The 24807-nt window shown below is 43.2% G+C and overlaps 1 protein-coding gene across 15 annotated transcripts in view; it reads right to left on the reverse strand.

Annotated features, from left to right (window-relative positions):
• Nucleotides 1-24807, reverse strand: part of pleca (plectin a) — a 94041-nt gene that overhangs the window by 55360 nt on the left and 13874 nt on the right. The window contains exon 1 of one of the 15 annotated variants that reach the window (XM_076753949.1): nt 12776-12980. The exons of 12 other annotated variants lie outside the window; for them this stretch is intronic. In XM_076753949.1, coding sequence (XP_076610064.1) covers nt 12776-12821 — 46 coding nt within the window. In that variant the 5' untranslated portion in view covers nt 12822-12980. Of the gene's footprint in view, nt 1-12775; nt 12981-24807 lie in introns of those variants that run through there. 2 more of the 15 variants (XM_076753947.1, XM_076753944.1) reach the window with 2 other exon arrangements.

Raw genomic sequence — 24807 nt, forward strand, 5'->3', positions numbered from 1 at the left:
GCCATCAAGTCATTTCTTTCCCTGAAGAAAAGACAATTGTGCCTGTGTTTAAATCTCTGTTACTCAGCCTCCTTTGAGACTGATCCACACTGGAAACCAATATGAAGTTCCAGGATAACCACGGTTTCCAGTGAGGCTAAAAATATAAGTGGGAGCTTTGGAAACTGTCTGCAGGGGATGGTGATTTTTCCCATTTGCCATTAAATAAGGTGGTAGAACTGTGTCATCCTCTGACAGCTGCACTTTTTCACTGTCATTCTGCATAAATATCAGAATAAAGCACTTACCTACATACTACAGTGCCCTCTGCAGACCACATAAGAGCCCCAGACTGTACATAGCGTCTATAGCAGGGAACAGTGATAAGATAATTGAGAAGCTTGAAATTTTGCAAATGAGGGAGAACATCTGGCATCACTGCTCTATCTCAAGGAATTGTCGTTCTAGTAATTCATCCCCTGCCACCATTTTATAAGTCCCTTAAAATAAATATCCAACCTTTGGTCTGTTTGTCAAAATAAATTAATGTAAAACAGATTCGTTGCCTACTGGGAGCAATGTTTCAAAAGAAAGGGAGTAACACACATGCAGAAGAGGCAATAAGCTTAGTAAAGACTCCAGCTGGTCTGGGTTAAACTGTATTAGCCAATAATTCTTGCAGTTTAATAGGGGCTTTATGAAGCACTTTGTGCAAATACAATAAGATGTATTTGAAAGTCCTATTAGTGACACTGAACTGTGCAGCAGATGGAGGTAACCCCACCTTCAGGAGCGGTAACATTAAAACAATCACTGCAGTTCATTTTTGCTCGAGCTCTGTTTCAGATCATACCAGGACAAAGATGTGCTGCCAGTTCCCTGCCTGGTATTTTCATGTTGATTGATTCATAGTCACATTAGACATGATATACTGAAGAGATATCTGGAGGAATGAATCACAAATCATAAACACGACTGAACTGTTGCTTTGCTAGCACGAGTAGAGTCTTGATATATGGCGCGGCAGATAGAACCACTTACGATAGAAGAAAACAGATCTCTCACACTGCAGGAACTCTGTGGTATTGACTCATCTAAAAACTGGAGGCCTTTGTTGAGCTGGTTCATTGGATGCAGAGACTCTGTGCCCATGTGCTCTCCATTACCTGTCCCGTGGCTCTAAATCAAGCGAAACAGCGGCAACAACAGACTTTTGTTTCATTACTACCACCAAATTGCAGATGGAGAGAAATGAAACATTCTGTACCTGTGTCAAACCTCTTCCAGCCTCAGCTCCCCACTATAAATCCTTTCTTAAAACACACAGTACACAACGTATTAAACAGTGCAAAATGTATAAATGCTACAGACTCACAAATTCATAACTGACCAAATGAGAATTAATATAATCTGTGGAAACTTCTTCAAACTAAGCCTGGTGAAAACCCCTAAAACACAATGGTTATTCAGCTACTTCATGCTCAACCACTGCCTGATATAAATAAAGAAACCGGTTTGTGTCCCACTCTAAGCTGTGATGAAAGCCCATTGCCATGGAGGACGCTGCAGAGGACGAGAGACTGGAGATAGCTCAAGTGGCTGCTTTAAAGCAAACCCATTCAACTCCTCTGGCAGATGAAGAAGCTCTCTGCATTCCAGCGCAGACTTTACAGTGAGTAATTTAAGCAGCAGAGTTGTCTTCCAAGTCATTAAATGCAACTCCGCATTTTGACATTTGGAAACGGAGCAGTGGGAAAAACGCTGGGAGGAGTATTGCTCAAACAATGTACGCACACATCTGGTGATAAATTCTCCGGCTATTCAGCAACCATGACACTTGAAACATGCAGCAAACGCGAGCAAGTGCAGAAACACTTAAGTCCGTTCTGCTCGCTAAACTGAAATAAAAGCCATTTCCCCTCGATATGTAAGCATCGAAAGCCTTCTACATCTACACTCCACCTCTTCTCTCTGCTCTGGAGTTGGTTCTTACATCTGTCCACCTCATGTTCAAAATTCTGTATTGATACGAAGTACATTTATTACCTAAGACAGCCTGATTGTCCTCTGATGTGCCTTAAAAACAAATCAGCGAGGTTTAAAGGCCAAAAAACAACTTGGAGCAGTCAGGCTCAACACCTGTTTCATTATGATTTGATAGAGGATACTATTGTGTTATCCTCTATCCTAAAACACAAATAAGTGTTGCTATGTAGTTTAAAGAGGATGAAAAGGAAGAGAGACAGAAGAAAACAAAAGATAAAGGAAGACAATAAAATGAAACTTAACTTTTAACATTATTTGGTCCATATTTCATCGCAGTTACTCACCAAATAACACAGACAATAACACTCAGGTAGCAGAAAGGGACAAACCAATCCAGCCTTTTCAGTTCCAATATTGATTCCTGGGGTTTGGCAGGCTGGGATCATGAAACAACTTTGTAAATGTATCAAATAAATGCATAGATATAAATGGACTGAACTGTCATTGATCAAAATAGTGGTATCCGATACAAGATCGACCCCGTTATCACTGATCCAGCTCTCTAAGTCAGTATTGGATGGATATCTGATACCAGTATCGGTATCAGTCCCTCTTTAGTAGCAGCTTCACACAGATTTCATTTATCCCTGAAAGCTAAAATGACTTGTAGTGAAAGGCAAGATCTACAGTGCATCAAAAATATCAAATATTAATGTCTGATGGGAAGGTGACTTTCTCCAGATGCAAACAACAGGACAGGGACAGCGACAGACCCTGTCTGATGTGTATGAAGACTATCTGTAGTCCATCTGGGACTGACACAAACCAGCTGTGTCTGCACAGTAAATGAGCAGGCAGCTGAGGCCACGTAGGCTAATGAAGCCACCCAGGTTTTCCCCGGGTTCACACCTAAATGACCGCAAATTGTCCTTGAGCGAGAAGCTGAACCTGAATCACTTGCAGAGGGTCGTTTTGTTGCTGACAAGTGTGTTAGCGTTAGCTGAAACCCAAATGTCCACAGGCTGACAAGTACCAGTCAAAATCAGTCAGACGGTGGTGCAAATTATTTGGTGATGAGTACTTTTATAAAACAGAGCATGCAACACAAAGTGACGCATCGCTAAATCTGCGCCAACAACAAGACATTTATGTGACTATGAGGAAAGTACATCATGAACTCAATCCTTGACAGGATGCTGGATGTGATAAAAGCAGAGCAGCGCAAACCAGTTGGACAAAGGTTTCAGCTTGTATTGCACAAACCACTCAGGGGATGTTGTTCCGCAGACAAGCACTGCAACATGAACTGTCTGGAGGGCAATTGAGTCAAAATGGCTGTCTGCACAAGCAGCTAATGGACGCTCACAGGGCTGCGCACCCAGATTTTGGCAAAACCACCTGAGCCTTCATGAGAAAACCCCGTGAGGCATCTCTGGGAGGCACAAATCAGCTCCAGTGTCGACACAATGATGTAAATCTTCTAAAGTGAAAGACACACTGCTCAGTGTGAAGGCGGCAGACCTTGGTTTGTCTCAAAGATCACAGAGCTAAAATGGCCGCCTCGGAAAGTGGCTCATGGATGGCTGCACTTTGCCAGAGGCGCCGGTTTGCCAAATCAGACCATAAGAGCATCGTGTGATTAAGAGGAACCACGCCATGGTAACAGAGGAGGAGGAAATATGATTTCTGTGAGAGCGAGGGGGAGAGACTGGCCACTGCAGTGAGTCATCAAAAACTCATGGCAGGGCGCGGCCAACCAGGAATGCCTGCAACCATAGAAACATGACACGCCATAGAAATATGAGTAAATACAGCACAAGGCCAGAACGGTGGTCAGAGAAGATAGCATCGCTACTGGCAACACTCAAAACAGACAGAGTCTTCTTGGAAGTGAAAGTCGCTCCGTGGCTCATCACCACACAAGCCTCACTGAGCAGCCAGAAGTTTCACATGATAAAAAAACACCAGAGAAACGGGCAAACTGGCAGCGACCATACAGGATATAGTGAGCGGAGGCTGCTTTTGACATTATTTTGGAGACTGTGCTTTCCCACGTTACCATGCACACACGCTTTTCATCTCCTGTCTATAAAACCCAAAATATGAAACTGACCACAGCAACACCAAGTTGTGTTATTAAAGGAATAGTCCACTGGAAATTCAGATTGTGAGTATCTCTGCTGTTTAGCCGCTTGCGCATCGTGTTGTTGCCCCCTCAAAGGCCAGAAGCTCTGCAGGAAGCATTTTGAGTTATTTACTGGCGGCCTGATTGGTTGATCGGTATGTTCACTATGTTTACAACATAGTGAACATACCGATCGGCAGAGGAGAAGTCCAGGAGTGGTGTGAAAAACCAACACTTAGAGCTCTGACTCTCTGACTTTATTGCTTTATTGCGGTGACTCTGGGTCACTACTGGAATCCAGTGTGACTGCTGTGAAAACAAGCTGACTAAAGCTGCCATTTTCCACAACGGAGGAAGCTTTTAAGCCACATTTTATGCTTACGGGGAGTGATATTCAAAAGAGTATCCTTTAAGTTGACTTTCTTGGCTTTCAGATTCAAGATTGCTCGGATTTGATACGAGGACATACAAGCTGCAGAGACGGGAGCGTTTGAGGAGAGAGCGTATGTGTGATAGCTTTCTGATGCTCCTGAAGACAGAGGATGATTAAAATCGTTCTGTTTGCTCCAAATCTAAAACATCTTTACGAACAGGGAGGAATCAATCATGCATATTGGCACTGAAAAAAAACTTTATTGAAACATACCTAATGTAAACCATGATGCAGTGAGAGCACACATAGCTACACTTAGGCAACTTTTTCTCCATGGTGGCCTCAATCAGCCACCTCCTGGGCTCATTCTCACGCTGTCTTCTTAGCTGCTAACTAACTACCAGATGAAGAAGAAACTGTCTTCAGCTGCAGTCACAGAGAGGATATCCCCCGAGGGAATTTACGGTAATGGGTAATATATCCGCCATAGTGCAACAATGGTGTTTTTGACCGCCAGATCAGCGCGGACAAAACTTAAAGGCTTTGGCAAAGCCCTGGATGACACTCCCGTGGTTACAACCCTCTTTGGTCACGGAAAGACTCCGGGGCCACCTTGTCAGTATGATGTGTGTGGGGTGCCATTAATGGAGTCCTATATATCAGCTCTGGCCTCCTTGTAAACCCCCACAGTGACAGGGTGAAAGGGGAATAAGCCCCTTCAGACTCCACCTCCCCTCCTGACCGTGCCCCTCTCTACATTTCCCCTCTGCTTGGTCCTTTTCCAGATCACTGCCTGACTCTGCACCACCATGAGAACAATGCGTGACAGTAACTACGATTTGCCTGGAGGAAGAGGGGCAAAGAAGAGGTCTTATGAGGAACGAGCTGATTTATTTATTTTTTTTTTTTTCATGTGGCGGGGCGCCTTGCTGGCTGTTGTCGGCTGTTTTGCCTGCAGTGAGGGCTGGCAAACAAACAGCCCCTGCAGCTTTTATAACTTAGTCTCATGCCAGGCAAGCTCTGGAAATGGCACAAGAATGACGGCTTTATAACTTACAATTACTGACAAACTTAAATGTCAGTAGGAGGGATAAAAAAAAAAATGCAAGCGTAAGCCTATGATTTTGGCCTGATGCTTGAATATAAGCCATGCTGTTACATACTGTAAGCAAAATATAGAACAAAGTATATCATGTGTAGGAAACCTGTGGTATGATGACGCTCAGGCAAGCTTTGTAATATAGAAACATTTCTTACAGCATTCACAGAGGCATCGAAGTCGATCAACAAGACAATAAATATCAATTAATGCTGCAGCAGTTAGCCAACTGATAAAAATATTAATCAACAACAATTTTGAAAGCCAAATACGAGGATTTACTGACGAGGAAAGACATCACCATGTTTTGTAAAAACTTAATGACTGATAGAAATCCCTGACATCCTGATAGCACATGTGAGGGGTTGACGATTCAATATGAGATACAGAAGTACAGAAGGACAGACAGGGACAGAGACAGACGCTCTGCCTCGAGCTGCAGATCAAATCCAGTTGATTCGCTTGGCTTGGTATCAGAGCAAAGAGTCAGATGTCACACGTAATGACAAACATCCTGCAACCTTTCACGCCACCAACAGCAGCGCAGCCTCCTGGGCTTCTGTCGTTATTAAGTCAAATAAAGAGCTGCATTCATTTGACAGCCAGGACATGCACAAGCTGCTGTGTAACAAGCGGAGAAGGAAGTTTGATGATCAACGGTATGGGGACATTTTGACAAAGACTGTTGCATTAACAGAAAGCAAAGGACCCGGTTTGATGTGCTGGACTTAAAGGAGGAGTTCACCCTTTCTGTGCCACCTGACAGCCTCCACTGGCCTCTACTGTCACCTGGGAGCCACAGCTCAAACCCACAAACACGTTTAAAGGCAGGAACAGCCACTTACCTAGAAGAAAAAAAACACAAGAGAAAGGAGCAGTTAGCAAAAATGTTGAAATATTTCAAAAACATACTCTTTAAAATTTAACTGCCTGTAAAAAAGGAGAGAGAGCATCTTTAAAAAGTGGAGTGGTGTTGACACACAAACACCAAGTGCTGCTGCAGTTGTTAATGGACTGAACAGTGCCAGACCGATTGGAGAAAATGCTTTTAATGGCACACAATGCAGATTAATGTGCAGACCGCAGGACCATTTTAGGCAGGAACTGAAAAAACAAAAACAAAGCCTGATATCACGGTAATGGCGGTCGAAAGAGCAGCTCTCTTTATAGCACTTAACTGTAACTGCAATCTCATTAAGGCGTCCACTAATTTTGGGCATGTGTATCAGCCTGCTGTAGCTTCAGTAACAGTACCACCTGCTGGACACTTCAGAGAAAACTCAGATGCAGCAGTGTTTTAAAACAAGTGGTTTAAGAGTCACCTGGTTTCAATCCCCCAGCTGACTCCCTTTTCTCTGACAAAACAAAGCACACAAAGTGTAATTATGTCCCACCAAGCAGAGGATTAGAGGAAGGAGAGGATGATTAGAGAGGATGTGTTAAATTACGGGGCCAGTTGCCCTTCTGAATTACAGGAAACACGAGGTTAATGAGATTATGTAATCACATCAGCTAAGTTAGGAGGCCTCTCAGCAGGGATCGTGGTCGGGTTTATCAACCAGCATGACTGACAGGTTCACTGACAGCTCTAACAGGATTACACTGACCATTACTGAGGAATACAGACCCAAAGCCGACCACATATTCAGCACTCACACACTGAATTATACACCCAGAATACAAACTCTTCATTACAGAAGAACTCAGTTAGGACCTTGATTTGATTGGACTTGTTGTCGTGCATGTTTTCTGGTACTGGTATTGCTGAAATTATAATGAAACCCCATTGCCTTCATGCAATCACTGAACCAATCTGAGATGTGGGTGGCGAACCAGAGCTCCAGAAGCAGGCCAGCCCAACGCTGCCATGACCCATAATGCACTTGTGCTGCATTAAAGAGCCCAGATGAGGCGAAAGGGTAAGCATGGTGTTTATCATTTTCAGGGTGTGTTTACTCAAACACTTTGCCGCATCACTTCTGCTGTCAAGGTCTGAATCTGAGTCTATTCAGCAGGTGAAAACATGCATTTTCTACCCTGTTGTCCATACTGACTACGTGAATACTACATGCACCAATGACTGGTCACAGATTAAGCTAGCATCTGAGTTGTTGGCACAATGGCTAAAGGGAATAATTGGCCTTTTTTGGATGAATTCTAGTATTTTTCTTCCTTAAACCTGTAATAGCTGATGGATTTTTTGGCCACTTGGGGACAGCAGAAAGAGACCACATATAATACAAACATATTACCACCTCATCAGTTAATATGGCAAACTTCCAGCAGATGCAGGTGTGTAAAACATCATTTTGAGTCGTGTTTCTGGCCAACTTTTGAATTTACGTCCAATATTCAGTCTTCTTTTAGCTCCGTTCTGGTCTCCAGCAGTAATATCTCTTTAGCTGCTTCATGGTAGTTGCTAACTTGGTCTGGTGTTTGGTGCTGAGCAGATAGTGTACAGAGGTTACATCAGAGTTTTTTTTTGCTGAGAGCAGCTGTCTGCTGCAGTCAAAAACAATGCTGGTTAGAGTGGTGAGACTGAACCAAAACAATAAAGTTGTGGCTTTAAAAGCTAAACAAGGTGAAAGACACAAAACCATTCAGCAGAGGAACTGCAGAGTCAGGCGGCGTGTGTTTGTCACTACGAGCAGCGCCTTTTACATACAAGTGGATCCACGGTGTATGTAAAAATATTGATGAAAACAGCTGTGCTCAGGGTGGGATAAACTATTTGCTCATCTTTGCTCAACACTGACTCAAGTTTTCCCATCTGGAGTGAATCATGGCTGGAAAGAACAGGTGAGGAATCTGAAACATGGCGATCCATCAAGTCCTGCAGCTCAAATAGCGGCTGAAGCATCTGAGAGCCACTGAATACTGCTGCTACTGAGACTGGGGGAGTGACATGTGAGCCCTTCATCTCCGAGCATGAAATACAGACAGGATGTATCAGCAACATCCAACAGAAGTGCCAAATGAATGAATGAAGCCACTTCACACACGATATCTTCAAGGACTACAACTGCAGAGAAACCTGACGTTTAACATCAATATTTCACACACATACTTCTTTTTTTTTATTCATGAGTATCAAAAATGTTGACCTATGGCCCCCTCTGCTCTGCCCAGGCCGCTTATTCATGCCCTGCATTGTCCTCATGGATCAGTTTATGCTGGGAAATTGTTGGCGAGCAGAAAGTGCAGCAGTGGAGGAAAAGAGAAAGCGCTGATCTGACGCTGGTCTGGATCGTTATCTGCAGATATCAAACAGAGCATGACTGCAGATACTCAGGATACAGCAGCGAAATAAGGAAGCAAATCATCCATCCCTGGATTACAGACTCAAACCTAAACCACACACTTCAGGTCATCAGGCAACCACATAATAACCCTGTTCTGATGTTAACCATGTTGTTGTTTTTAACTAACCAGCGGAGCCCGCACACTGTTTATCTGCACAGCTGGATGCTGCAGTCTGTGAATCAAAGCATCAGTAGAGGGAGCTTCACCTCATGATCAGTGCTGAGTTGTATAGCTGAGAAAACATCTGCTAAAAAACAAACTCTGCTTTTGGACCAGTAAGTTAATCAAACAATATGAAACATGATCATACATAAATAAACGTTTCCAGCTTAGTATACAATGTCGTGTACCATCAACATTAGAAAGCACTTCCTGTTTGCCTCCTTTCTTGTTAGACACAATGGTCTGCCCTCAGGGCTGCAGGCTTGGAAAAGACAGCTGATGACCCCAGATCAGCTGCAGGGCTTACTGACAGGCTGTCAGCTGCTGCCTGTTCAGCACTCTGTATATACAGTACATAACTCTTTATCCAGTGAAAACAATGGCTGACTCTGCCTGAGCAGCAGTCAGTGTTACTGTGAAAGGTCCAACAACACCTGCACTGACGGACAAAGTTTGTGTCATTTGAAAAGCTGCGCATCCAGTAACTGGTTATAGTGTAAGCAACATGTGCATAAGTTTACTCTTCAAACTGCACTCGGTAATATAAACTGTGACTTTCAAGTCACTTTGCAGAGTTTGGGGTGTGAAAGTGCTGGTTCAGAAAAAGTGAAATTAAAACCTGTTTGGGAGTTTGGGATTTTGGGTTTGGGATTTTTATCTGTGCAACGTTTATCTGTGTAACTCATTCGACATTTCACGTACTGTCAATCACAACACTTACTGTTTGTTAATTTTCCCCCTGAGCACAAATATGTGGAAACATATCACTTGTATCACTGTTTTAAATGGACTTAAAAGTTTCTCACTATAACTTTAAAGGTTTTCCCAATGCAAACAGTTTTCCCACCATGTCTTCATCCCATCTAAATACTGTTTTTTATGCAAAGAAAAGGCCCTTACTTACTTAATGTGAAAACATGACATTACAATTAATCTGTTATTGCCTAAACCTGTGGGTGATTTGGAAATAGCTATAAGAATTCAGTGTCTGCAGAATTCAAGAGCGAACCTGCCAAATGTCAGGAAGCTACTTTGCCTCTCTGCCTCGCATGTCTGTAACACTAACCTGCTCAGAGGTCAAGTGCAGCGACCCCTGCCCTGAACTTCTTTTTAACTGGATATCCCTGGTTTGAACTCACTCTGCTTAAAAGCCCAGGCATCTTCCTTTCACCTGCACATAACCTTCAGAAAGCATCACTGACGACAGTGCACTGTTTGTGAAAACATGGTGATAAGGGCTAGACGGAAAGCATGAAGCAGACTGAGTGTTGAAGCACACAGAGCAGCTACAGACAAAACTAATGGCAGAGCTCCACAAAGGCCAAAGGTTAAAACAGGTTAAGAGTGCCAACTGGCTGGGAGATAAGCTCAGATTTGAAAAGCAGAAGCTCTTTTGTTCACATTGTTCTTGTTATTGTGTTTTCATTTCTTGCAAGGGAGACCTGGCCAAGACGGCAGCATAAGAGACTGCAGGCAAAACAGTACAAACAAGGCAATGGACAAAAGACGACTAAAATCAGATAAAAAGAGCAAAGCAAGCAAGAAAGCAAAGAAGAAGGAATGGTTTCCATGTCTTCCGTGCAAGTGGGGTCTCATTTAGCCATTCAGAAAACGCAGCTAAATGCAGCTCCTTGTAATTGCTTTCAAAATTCCCTCTCAATCCTGATTCAGAGATCTGCATAAGCCTGAAATGAGCTCAAAATATCTAGGTCAAGACCCACAGCTGCCTGGTGGAAAGAGGTAAAAGAGAGAGGAACATGCTGGTTAAACGGGTGAGTCCTGCTGTCAGTGATAAGTCACCAAGGCCACGTAGCAATGGTGGCCTCGCTTGTCTCAACACACATGGGAGATCATCAACAGGCTTGTCTGTTAAAGAGCTGATTCTGAACCAAGTACATGAAAACAGCTGACAAGGACTGACAATGGGAGCAATGGCCTTGAGGTGACGACATGCTTACAAATGAACTGAGCCGCACCGAGTGAGCAGCAGTGTCCAACATATTAAGCAACTCCATTGGGAGCGCTCAGTGAAGCGAGGGAGCTTTTGTCTCCGGAGCCCTGGGGAAAACATTCTCAGCCTCTCCGGGTGGGGAGGACTTCTTCAGATCCCTCTCCAGGATCATTTAAATGCCTCCACCGCTTGGAAAGCCGTTCCAAAGTGCTACCACATTTCGCCAGGCCAGACTACTCCAGACAAACCTCAACTCCACACAGAAGAGCTTTTAAAAAAGGCTTTCCTCTGGGCTGAGCCAGTTTCACCAGTCTGGCTGGGCTCCTCTCCTCAAATTGGAGGCTTTCTGTCTCTATAAATGTCAGTCAGTCTGCTGTTAATCCTCTTCTCAGAGAGATGGAGTACATTCATTCAAAGATTGGTGTTAAACTAGTACACTCTCCATGGGACCCCCTATAGGACTCCCTGAATACCTGAAAAACTAAAAAGAAAGAAATACCAGCTGTGCAGACGGTGGTACCTGCAGGCGATGGGAGACATGTGCGAGGACAGGAGTCGCATTTAAATAAATTAAGATGCCTTGGAGATACAAATGGCTCTGAATATCTACACAGTTGGGTGCATGCTAATTAAGAACTGCACTTTACAAAGTATAAAGAAATATATCATGGGAAAAAGTCTTTGCTTTACAAGATGAGCAATTAACTTCTACTTCTGTTCAAGGTGTTGTCACAGCAACAATATGTCCAACTTTTACGACAGCTGGTTTACATCAGTGGAGAAGAAGTTTGGGTGTTATTAGAAAATGTATAACATTAGTGCAGATACAAGGGTTTCCATCATTTTAGAAATAAGCCAAATGTTAAATAGGATGCATAAAGGAACTTCCCTAAATGAATAAAACAGACTTAAATTGACTAAATTCAAATGAGACGCCTCAAGACGTCATGTTGGACTGGATGTTTGACATTTTTGACATTTCATGGACTAAACGATTAATTCATCTAGGGGCTGATCACCTAATCTGATGAAAGAACAGTTAAAGGACAAAACTGACCAGACATTTGAGAAGTTCTGATCAGAGCTGGACAAATTTCAGTCAGCTCCAAAAAACCATTGAGATCTGACGACCAGCTCTAATGCAGAACTAATTTATGACATTCAAAATCCTCTTATCACTGTGTCTCTAATTCTGTGGCACACCTGTATGTGATGGAGGTGGGAGGAGCGAGCATTGCTGATGTAAACACGCATTGCAAGAAACATCTGACCATGCTGCACCCTGACTCCCCTCCTAAACCAGGCGTTCTGCACCACCAGTCCCATCCCTGACTGAGGGGCAGGGCGATGCAGCAGCAGCAGTCGCTCTGCAGCAGCCGACCTGCTCTGCATCTCCCGGCGCAGACGCATTCAACGTGCCGCATGCAGCAGCAGCAGCGACGGCGGCAGCCTCCCACAGCATCGCACACACACGCGCTCGTGAAACACACTATCCGAACACAATGCCTGACCCCTGGCCTAACCCCTGTGGTCACGCCTGGACACAAAGGGGAACAAAAGCTTTTCATTCCTTTCATCCACAAAAATATGCAGAGAGCAAGAGAGAACAGAGGATTAGCATTCCTCCGTTTAACTCAACAGCCCTGAAACAGTCAGAACTTTTTGTTCACCCCCGCATCCATATGATGAGGAAGTCCTCGCCACAGAGGGATTGTGGGAAAACAAGGCGGTCCTGGAAGCAAGACGGCGATGACAGCAGTCAGAGGGAGCTAAATATCAAAAAGGCAAGAGGAGTACCTTTGAGAGAGCTGATCTCATGCTGGATAGACCTTCCGGGATCCATGCTCACCGTCTCCCTGCTCGCGACCGCCTGAAGCTTCAAACAGTCGAGTCTGAGCTCTGCAAGGTCAGCTCGGCGGCGGAGCAGCACGCTGGAGGATGCAAACGTCTCTCTGCTGACTGCAGGCTGTTTCTCTCCCTCTGCTCTGCTGCTGCCACAGGAGTTGGCAGCTTAGTGTTTTTGTTCACTCCCTTTCTCTCTCCCTCTCTCTCTCTCCTCTACCCGCTCACATATAGTCCCTGTCAGCAGAGAAATTGTGAAAGAAAGGAGCACACCTCCCTCCTCTCCACCTCCCACTCCTCCCTGATGCTGTCCCGTCTCATCCTCGTGGTGTTCAGGGAGGTGCCTCTGCCGATAACAGGCACGCTCCGCTGTCACATTACAATAGTGCGTATAGCTGAGGCCAAGCAGCCAGTGCAGCGTGTGAAATGATGACTGAAGTGGGCGGTTCGAGGTAAAAATACAACCCACTTTTCATAAGTACAAATATGCAGTAAATGCCCTGATAAAATATGACCCTGGTAGTCTAGGAGATAACCCATTTATGCTGACATCTGGTGTTAAAAGACGAAGTTTTAAAACTAAAACATAAAATCAAGGTAAACGTGAGAAATAGTCCGTGGGTGGTTTATTTGTTCTTCATCGGGACAACCGTGTGTGTGACTCAGCATTATCTTCTCTTAAAACTACCACTGGACTGGAGGAGCCACTCTGTTTTTTATGAATAGTGCTGCAGAGGGGGCCTTGGACCTCGGAGGGGCTCAGATGACCGAGCACTTTCAAGGAAAATAAACTTTGCAGTCGGATCGCAATTAAAATACGGAACAGCATCTTTTTAATGATATACTCTTAATAAAAAACAAACTGCACTCTGCAACAGTCTACACTACATTCAGTTCATAGCTGAGATCACTACTGTGTAGCTAGCATGCGAGGTCCGCTTTTGGTGTGGCGCAAACTGCAGATGGAGGGCAGGAAGTGATTTGCATAGGAAGCACTGTAACACACATTTAAAATGTTTTGCGTCATTGACAGTTGCTAAGATTTATCAAACCGAGAAACCACGAGGAGCTCTTATCGAGTAGCAAAAGTTGTTCATAAGGATGAAAAATGCAAGAAATTGACAAAAAATGGCTTGTTAACCGTCTGCAGTCAGGAGGAGCCGAGTCAAATAATGGTGCCAATGGTGTAATGTTAGCTATTGTTTTACATCTACAGTGACACATTTAAAGTAATATCTACAAGCAACACGACTAACACTTATCTTTGAAGGTCAAGGTCAAGGTTATGCTGACTCAGCAGTCTCCTCAAGCCTCCAATGACTGGCTGACAGAATGCTGTGTCGTGCAAGTCAGCAATACTGAAGATGTACCCAAGTATGATCTGACTGACGGGGGACATATATGCATGTACACTTGAGAAGACTATGACAACATCTGAAAAGCCTTCAGGAACCTGACGTGTGAAAACAAGGTGACGACAGACGACAGGTAAAGATGATGAGGAAGCCAGCTCACCGACAGGTGAAATGCATGAGTCACTGAGACCACAGAGTGTTGTCTAAATCTCACAGCATCCTGGAAAGCACAGATCATCTGTTTCACAATGTAATGAGTCAGCACAGGCACGTTGGTAATAGGCTTACACTTGGTAATATGGAGAAAGGCAAATCAGTCCTTTGTATCCAGGTAATGAAGCTGTGGAAGTGAGGCTAACCTGTCGACATGGATGATGGTGCAGGTGTGTGCGAGTTGATTGGTGTGTTTATCACCTTTGTGGGTTTTTCTGTGTCCTGCATGGCTTTTATTGTCTTTGAGATAAAATCCCAAAGTACCCACTACTGCTACTTCTATCAGTATGACGTGATCTGATTAATGAGGCAGCTCTATAGGACAGATGGTCCTGTGGTCCCATGCATCAGGGCCACAGGTCCACACGGGTTCAAGTTTCAGAGTCGATGCCATTTCCTGCTCATGGTTTGCCTTCTTCCTAATGAAGTGTTCAGTGGCCAGGCTACTTAAAAGCTTTCAAAAAGCATCTGTTAAAGGTTCTCGGTGCTGCACGTCTGACTTATTCCACCCATCCAGAGCTCTGACAGCTGCTTTTTATTATAAAAGATAAATAGCTGAAATATTTCACATTGCCTGCAAACCGAGCACACACACTAAATCATGATACCAGAAGTTAGAAATGTCCTGAAACAAAACAAGGCCGTCTTCAGGAGGTAAATCAAAAACATGAAACATGCACTACACTGGGGACTAATGAGGAGACCCATCTCAAAATCCCTCAAAACAAAGAGAAGTCATTTGGCCCATATATAAACAGACATGAGCAGAAAAACTGATGTTTTTTCAGCTTTACTCGAGCCACCTGGTTGAGAAGAACCTATTTTCTCCTCTAACAGAGTCCTGCTGAATTCAACAGCCTGCCTCTGACCTCACACTCTCTCACACACCGATCCTTCATCTCATATTTGTGCCCAATTGAGCTGCCAAATGATGACGTCCAGCCTGAGAAAGCTTGTACTGCTGCAGAACACCTGGATAGCAAACTGCACTGCACTGTTGACATATTTTCAGCCATGGATTTACCACAACCTGTGCTATAGTCGAGAAGCTAGCGGGGAAGGCTGTAATGACCGCTTCTCTAATCAATACGCAATCAATGAAAGCTTGTCAGGCCGAAGGTACATCACGGATCCAGTTTCAGCCAGCTCCAGCAGCAGTGAGGAGATAAAGAGCTGCAGCATCTGTGGGTGGGAGGAGGAGGAAACTGACTGAGAGGTTAGCCCCTCGAGTGATGACTCTCAGATTTGAATATTAAGTCTGGGATAGATTCACTGACTGAAACACAGAGCACAATGGGACATAAACTCTACTGAATCAGTCAGATGCTCATTTTGATTGCTTAACGCCCAAAAAAGCTGCTGCCTCTAAAGATAAAGACCTCATATATCCACAACTCATATATTATACAACAATTATACTCTCCCACATACTGACAAATGCCCTGATAAAATATTATCCTAGCAGTCTAGAAGATAAGAAAAGTCACGTATTTTGAAAGTTGGTGTTAAAAACTATGAATTATATAATTTATAAGTATGAAATTAAGCACGGCAAATTCTTGATAGCTGTTGCATTACACTGCTGAGTCTATTCATTCATTCAAATGTTTCTTTTAAATGACCACTGACCAAAAAAGGCTGCCATATGTGTTCCTGCTAAAGGTCAAGAGCACAAATATACAACAAAACACAGATGTCCATCCTTTTTAATCAAATTTCACTTTATTGTGACTCACCGAGGACTTTTATTCCCTAAATTGAGGCTCCCAGGCAGAATTTTCTCAAATCCTTACTTCCAAGACAACAATGGCCCTAACAGCAAACTTAGCCATCTTGAGCATGAAGCATCTTATTGGTAGACCTCATTAAACCACATTAAACAACCTGGGAGGAAGTAATGCCTGTAGATATGACTCAGCAAACTTTTTCACTTGTAAATGTCATAGCAGGGACGGCACAGGTGTAACTCAAAACGGTACTGGTGGATGTGCCCCATTTAGGTGTGGCTGCAAGCAATGCAAGTGAGCCAGCATGCAAGCACTGGAACCAGCACACCTCAGTGGAATACAGGCCTCCTTAATGGTATTAGTTACAGCTGTTTGACAAGTCAAAATTTCTACTGACAGATAATCATTAAAATACCAAACTGCAGCGCTGAGCTGAAATGAGCTGCATCTCTGGTTGGATTTTTCTTTACAGATTTACTAAGAGTCGTCCCCTCACACCTCCCTGTTTAATGTCACGACTCTCCAGCGTTAAACTCTACTGCTCGTCCTCTTAGATCAGCACTTTGTAAAGGTATGTAATGAAAATACAGCCTGCAAAGACTGAGCAGCCTCAGCACTGCAGAGGAGAGAAGAGCAAAGGGCTTCACACCGGCGAGATGAGGCTCCTGGTGATGACAGGCAGTAAACACTACGCACCAGCTGGCAGGCCACACCTGAAACATCACCTCAATCAAGACATCGCAATCTATAACGAGAAATAACACAATGCTATTTCTTTACCAGGCATCTGTCCTTTAACAAATATATCCTCAAGCTGGGGAACTGCAGGAGCTGCACATTTTTTACATGTTATGGTGCACTTTCACCACTGGGCTGAGACACCGAAAGGCATGTTTACCTCAGTATACATACAAATGGTATAACATTCATATCTTAATAAAGTCAGTCAGTGGTGGAGGAAGTACTTAGACCTTTTACTCAAGTAAAAGTAGTAATAAATACTACTAAATACTACTAAATATAGAAATAATATCTGAGAGGAGAGAGGAAATCAGGTTTCCTTGCTAAATGTCACTGTGTGGCGTAGTAACCCAACTGACTCTACAGCCGAGTGATGTTTCTGTTTCCATGCAGCTGTTCAGTACTACGGTGTCAAAACTCAGTCTGCAGCACAGCCAAAGTCTCATGCCCCCTTTAATCAGAGGTGGAAGACCTGATACACCCTCTCCGCCCCTCTCTGGGATGTGGATCTTCCCATCATGGAGTTCAGCCATTAAAAGCTGGAGTTGGACCAGTACACTCTGTGGTGAGAGGGTGGACTGGTGCAGACAAAGAGCCAAACTGGTCTCAGGCATGACGTACACCATCAGAGCAGCCCAGAGGAGGTGATACTGTGCCACCTACATTCATTAAAGTGATATCAAACTCCAAGTGCAGTTGTTGTGGCTCGTCTGCACTCACACATAAACAGACAGAACACAAACCAGCCGGGGAGTCCGCTGTCAGCAGCTAAAAATAATCTGTTTACTACAGCCTCTCCCTGCTTCTCTCACACTGAAAAAATTAGCAAATTCAACAGTTTATCGAAGCGACAATACACAACAAGGTGTCCTGATACACAGAAATAACAGACAAACAGTGACACTTCCTCCGCTGAATCCGTTTCTTTCAACATCAGGACACCCAGGAGTCCAATTTTGTAAACGCTCCAACATCTGTTACCAGAAGGCGTGGGAACAATATTTGGCAAAAAAGTTGTGCAACCTAGAGGCTATTATGGGCTGTTTTTGCAGCAGATTGCACACTGGACTTCTTCATCACATCCTCAACAACAGGACCCTAATTTGGTCCCACTCTATATTAAAGGTTCTCTTATTCAGCATTAACTAGTTGCTTATCAACATGCATATTAGCAGCATATTGCCTCTTTATTAGTCATTTATAAAGCACTTATTAATGATTAATTAGATTAGAGTTAGGGTTATTAAGGCTTAAGTTCTTATGATTATAATTCATGTACAACAAATTCCTTCCTTACTATCAATAAGGAGTAATGAGGAGGTCATTGAGGGAAAACTCTTAACGGCCTCACAGTTGTAGAATATGAACTCCCGCTATTCAAATTCAGCACACACCTGCCAGCCAATCAGGGACAAGCATTTTCCACGGAGACGCATCTTATCAGACCGGATGCTGCATTCACACATGGCCGACAGGACGGAAAGCACAGGAAAACCTCCCGTTGCAGTTCATTAACGAGTAACTCCAGATCCAAACGAATGAGCTCCTTTTAAACTTGCAGAATCTGTGTGAGCGTCTTCTCTGAGGCTCTTTAAGACAGAAGAAAGACTTGAGAAGGGGGCACCAACGCTGGAGGAATTCACAGAATGTGTCACGATGAAAAATGGAGTCTGAGGCCCGCTATCGTTCAGATCTACAACTGTGAAAGAGACACATTCAGGCTGTTTCTTGGCCTTTTGTGTAGCACTGACAGAGATCCACAAGAGGCTGTTCTGGGGCCAGCCGGAAGAACAGTTTATGAACAAAGAAGAACAAATCCATTCTGTTTGGATGGAGTTACTGTGACCTTTACAAGTGAATGAAAGTGTATCCAGTGTATGATTAACACTGATATTGTCACTGTGGAGTGAAACCTTGGATTCCTCGACCCATCATGAAGCTTTTACTGCTTTGATTGAAGCAAAATTTATCTCAACTCTGGAAAATTAGATGAAAAGTTGAGACAAACTCAATGTCAATGTTGCTACTGTTGAATCACTATACCACAAACCCATGGCTAAACCGTGGCAGGGGCGGCACAGTTGGGCGTGTATACATGGAAAAGGCAGCAGTGCTTCCCAAACTCAGCCTGTTGAAAAATAGAGCACATGCCAGCCAGCTCACTACTGACATTCCTGGCATTAGTCTGGCTTAGCGTAGCATGCCAGAACCAGGGTGTTAGCGCCATTGTTCCACTCCCCAGGACCAGTGTGAGGCCAGGATCTCTGCGTACCCTCATGCTGTACCCAGGTTAGGCTGAGGGATGAATGCAGCACTCTGTAAGACGGACTGATGAGTCATATTGGTTAATATTGGTTGTTCTGAGGTACTTAATCAATACTAAGAATGGACGTATTGTATGTGGGGACATAGAACTTCTAAAGGCAGGGTGCAAATCGTTATTTGGAATGATATTTTAGTCTATTTTTCTAGTCTATTCTAGTCTATCTTTTATAGCGTGTGGAGGGATAAAATGACAGTTTGTGTTCGACTGTTTCCTGGAGACTGAAATCTCCCCGCGACCAGACAGATTTCTGTGCCGGTGACGGCAGAGTAGAAAGACACCTTTCAGAGTGTCACTGCTGTCGGTCAATGCCTCCCCAGGCGTATAACACCTGTATCTCCAAACACTGTGGGAAAGCAAACACTGACATCACACGGTTACATCACCTGAGGTTAATTGTTAAAAAGCACATTGATTCTTTTCCACTTTTGGCAGCGAGAGAAACGATAAAACAGGATCAGCAACACTCAAAGCACATGTGCAGGGAGCAGGAAGCGAGAGAACATCCATCCATACACTTGATTATGTGATTAGTGGGCTTTTTAAAGCTAAATACCATACAAAGGTGTGTGTTTTATTAAATTATGAAGAAATTTTTAACCGCATTTGCATAAGTAGACATTTTTAGATCTTACATACATTTTCTGTAACATTTATGGTTCTAAAATTTAAAAAACTTTGTTTAAATTAGCAAAATTTTCCAATAATGTGGTAAAAATTAATTCTTGACTAGCTTTTCTGGAGTCTTCGGGATGAGGAGGACCATGACATGAGGCTGAAAGCTTCCCTGATTCAGTTTAAGATTAGAATAACCTGGTCGAATGAATATTTTGCGGAGTGGTTAGATAATTAATGTCAGCTGTTATTGACTCCACAGGTTTGGGAAGACACTAATCCTCCGCTCCAACACAAATCCCATCTCAATTACAGCAGCTCTCCCGTCTCACCAGCAGACTCTGCCAGGCTGAGTTCACTTCACCGTGGTTCATGGTTGGGATTTGCATTTCTCTGTAGAGCTGAAACTGTTCCACATAAGAAACCTGAGACACTGTAAAGAAACCAATTACATCTTGATGTCATTTATCATCAAAGGGGATTTTGACTCGGAGAAAGAATGTGAACTCATCTCACACTGCCAGATGAAGTGGGGCGGCCAATGGAGACTGTGCTGCAAGCAGGTCTACCTGCAAGAACAGTGCTGTCAGAGACCCAGCGGCCTCATAAATTACAGCTGACATGTCATTATATCTTCTCAGACGTAAGAGCCTCCCACCTTTGGCACGAATAACAGCTTTTCATGCTTCTGGCGGCTTTAGTATGATTTTCAGTATGTTTACTGGAGCTCTTACCAATCAGAATCAGGTATCTATTCTGCACAAAGGCTAATTTCAGATTATTTTCAAGGTTATTAGCCCCCATTTCACAGCTCGCAGTGGATTATCCTTTACCAATTATTCAAATAAAAGAGCATCATACAAAATTGCACTTTGAGTTTGCTGTTACTTAAAAGGTTTAGAGCCAATGAATGAGCTCTTTGTGTGATTCTGTAGCTTGCTCCTCCAGTTAAGCTCCAACAAATAATCAAATTAAGTGTTTATCTGCTCCACTTTTTGCAGCACAGCGTCCTTTCAGGAAAACAGTCATGTGAGCGCTGAAACAAAGGAAATTACAAGCATTTCCTGGGCTGCTTTTTTCTAGTGCAAATTGTAAACCTAGTAGCTTAAAAATGGTGATTAAATTATGGTAAAACTTTATGAAAATGTGAAAACTTAAAGGTTCAAGGAAAGTTGAATTTGTGAAGGTATAATGTTTACATGCGCACGCACACACACACACACACACACACACACACACACACACCACACACTCGGAACACAATATGTTTCGGCTGCACATGTGAACAAACACAGACCAAACAGGTCAGCTTACAAACTCATGTGAAGTAGCAGACAGGTGTGAAGATCCTGCTGCAGCAGAGACTCCTGGGTAATCTACATTACACTGAGCCATCCTGTTGCCACTGCAGGATTGGGAGTGGGTGTGAACACATGTGAAGATAATAAATGAGTATGTCCTCTGTCAGTGGAGGTCATCACACCGAGAGGCCCGAAAACCAAACATGAGCTAAACCGCATCCATTTTTCTCTTGTCCGGTGCTTCACACAGAATAAATCTGAGTATTTTTCAAAATTTCATTCAAATGCTTTTCTGCTCATCTGTAGTTTAAGACAAAAAAGACCCAAACTAAGACAAGGCTGTCTATCTTAGTCCTTATCTCCAGGTTTAGATCTGACACTGACGATAACACTGACAGTCAGAAGACACACAGACACCCTCGGGGTTTTCTCTCTAAAGTAACTCCTCTCTGAGCTCACATGCAGACTAAATCACACTCCATGACTGAACGTCTTGTCTGGACGCACCACACACACACAGCCTGCCTTCCACCAGCAGGCCGGAGGGCCTGAAGAAACGATGATGAAGGAAGAGCTGCTGCTTAAAATCACACGTCCATATTTTCCACAAATCCGTCCAACAGCTACAGTCTGACTTATTTTTCTGATTGGCGTTAAACTGCCGGGAAACTGCTGTTTCTCCTTCTGCGTGTTGATACTGAGAATTAGATCATGTCCGCAGATGACTGACAGGAGCTGAAATTAGCCTCTTTTAGGGCTGAAGACAAACACAGTGCATTGAAACCGGACATGTAAACAAACAAATCACACCCACACACACACAGTCTGGTAGGTAACAAGCTTGTCATTGATCAGATCATTTAACTTTCACACAGCAGATTCTTGCTGTAAATATTATACTTACTTTGAGAATTAGTTTGACATATTAACATAAGGTGTTAATTAAAGAGCTTTAGAGGTGCAGGTTGGTGGATTTTGTTACTTTTGGAGTCCTCCAGCTTAAGGTCCTCATGCTAAGCGAAGCTAACAGCTACTGTTCATACTTACTGTACAGACATGAGAGTGACATTGAGTGTCTTATATCACTCTATATATACCCTGTGTAAGTTTATTTTCCTAATTTTGAACTATTCTTTTGATGAGAAATGTCAGATTCTGCATTTTAACATGCTGAAGAGTTAAATGTTAAAATTATACACACTGATGTTGTTTCTGCACTGACTGAGGCACCCCAGACTTTCTGCTGCCACAGTGTGGATGCTTTCTGACTAAAATGTGACCTTTCATGTTATGAAAAGGTTACTTTTTTTTAGTTATTGATTATTAGTCACCAGTACTGCGAGATGAAAATATATTCCTGCACTGAGGCTCAATACTTAGTCTAAAAGATGTTTTGATGTCCACAAAAGAGCAGGTGTCCCTGATGTTAGTGATGGCTTCTCCTCTACATGATTTTCCCTTTTGACAACCTGCTGGCTGGACTGATCAGACCTGTTGCGTCTGTGCGTATGTGTGATTTTCTAGGTGCACGGCATGCGTGCATAACTTGAGGACAACTGCTATTTTTGAATTTGAGGTCAAGTTGCATGAAACCGATCTGAGGCAAGTACTGGAAGTGAAGTGGAGGGGGTTTCTCTGTGGACCCTCCGGTGCAAGAGTGACTCACAAGACAAACTTATCTCAGCCCTTTTAGAAGTGACCCCTGCTGGTATTTACAGTACACACACACACACACACAAATGCACCACAGAGTCCAAATGCACTGCTGTAACTGCAGGTTTCCCAGTGTGTTAGCTTATTAAGCGTGTTTAAGAAGGGGGAGTGGGACTCTGAATGCACCATTCGTACTGGATTTAATTACAAACCTGCACTTTACGGGGCAAACACAAAGCTGAGATCATGCAAAAACAAAGACTGCTGTCACAGTTTACCTGAAGCTGAAATAAATAAAGTGTTTTGTTCCAGTTTATTAGTTTCATCAATTATTAATTCTCTAGTTTTAATAGTAGTTTAATAGTCATTTTTATCTTTATTTCAGTTTATTCTAAAAGAGTTTCAGACACCTCGTTTTCACTTGGATTTAGTTTGCAACAGTGATGTTGGAACTTTATCAATCTTTTTGGATATTTGGCAGCAAAACCACCAGTTAACCTGCAAAGAATGCATAGTTTAGACTAAGACCAGGAAGAAGTTCAACTTAAAAGACCTGAGGAGAGTCCTCTGAGGGTCACCTTAGTCTGAGGCGAGGTCACTGGAGTCATTAGGAAGCTCAGGTAGTTATACTGTATTTGAGGGAGTCGTTGCAGAGGTCAGTCCACCCTAAAAGTGTCCTGCCTCAGTATTTCAGACTTTCCAAGCACTTGTGGGGAGGAAGGACACTGCAGCCAAACATCTGTTATGTTGGGAGCTTTGTTCCAAAAGGAGACGTCCACAATTAGTAAAATGTGACATGTATTTCAAAGATATTGAGGGCACAGAAACATCCATTGATGCTGCAAGTTTAATGACATTTGCAGAAGGACAGACTACTTTTCATTATATAAGTCACTGGAACCGCTCATTGAGCTAAATGTCAGGAGTCTTTTTAGTTTGTCTTTCAACCAGAATAACTTGAAGGCTGACGGAGTAAACTCCTGGGAGATATTTGCAGCGAGTATTTAAAGCAGAGCTGCATGTTTTACACTAATAGATCTGTTCACTTGCTATTATAACACAGAGCTCCACTCAACCACACTTAATCATTCCCACGGGAAGCTGAATTTCACCTGTTGCAGTAACTTATGCAAATCACAAGACAGCTTGTACAAGAATAACAGCTTGTTTGATGTGAGATTGAGACATACTTGTGTGATATGGGTGCATACAGAAGCTGCCAATTGGGAAAAAAACTGTTCACGTTCAAACTCGCTGCAGTAAATATGGTAAACAAAGTTGTATATGAGGGATGCTTCTTCCAGGATCTGATATCTCTCACCACTGTTATGAATTTTGAGCTGTTGTCAACACGAGCAGTGAAGGAAGAAGAATCCATCACTGTCAGCAAAGCGAGGTAATGAGAATCTAAATTATCCATAGTATAATTAATAATTACACCCACTCACAATAAAGGAGAATTATCAGATGCAGGTTATTAATGGCTGATGCTAAATAAGCCATATCTGACATCTACACACACACACACACACACAGATTCCAGCAATGGCTGTGGAGAAGGAGCTGCCATCTCAGGACAAGCCTCAAAACAATGACTCCATTTTAGCTCAAAAACCACAAGTAACAGTTGATGAAAACAACTTTCACCCTCTTCATACTCCACCTCGCTTTTTCACCCAGATTACGCGTCCAGGCTTCCCATTTACTCTGGATGTGCAATTATCTAAAACAAATAGCATCAAGTCAAAAAGGCAACAATAAGAAAGAGAAACAGGAAGTGAGATGTTGGCAGATGGACTGGAGGTTAGAACAGGGGCGTGGAGCAGCAGACTGGTGCCAGGGCGACACAGCAGGGAACGCTGCCCACAGTGACATGCACAGTGGGCAACCGCATGGGAAGAAAATTACTAGACTGTTGTGACTGGATGGAATGATACTGTTCCCAACACAGAGACCAAGACCAGGCCCATTTGTCTTTATTGATAGTCTGTTGTAAGTAGGGTAAGAAATTGTGGCCACATTTATGATTTCTCTTTCTCTTCTAAGCTATTTTTAACCA

The sequence above is a fragment of the Chaetodon auriga genome, chromosome 17, assembly GCF_051107435.1.
Source record: "Chaetodon auriga isolate fChaAug3 chromosome 17, fChaAug3.hap1, whole genome shotgun sequence".
In the NCBI taxonomy this organism is placed as follows: domain Eukaryota; kingdom Metazoa; phylum Chordata; class Actinopteri; order Chaetodontiformes; family Chaetodontidae; genus Chaetodon; species Chaetodon auriga.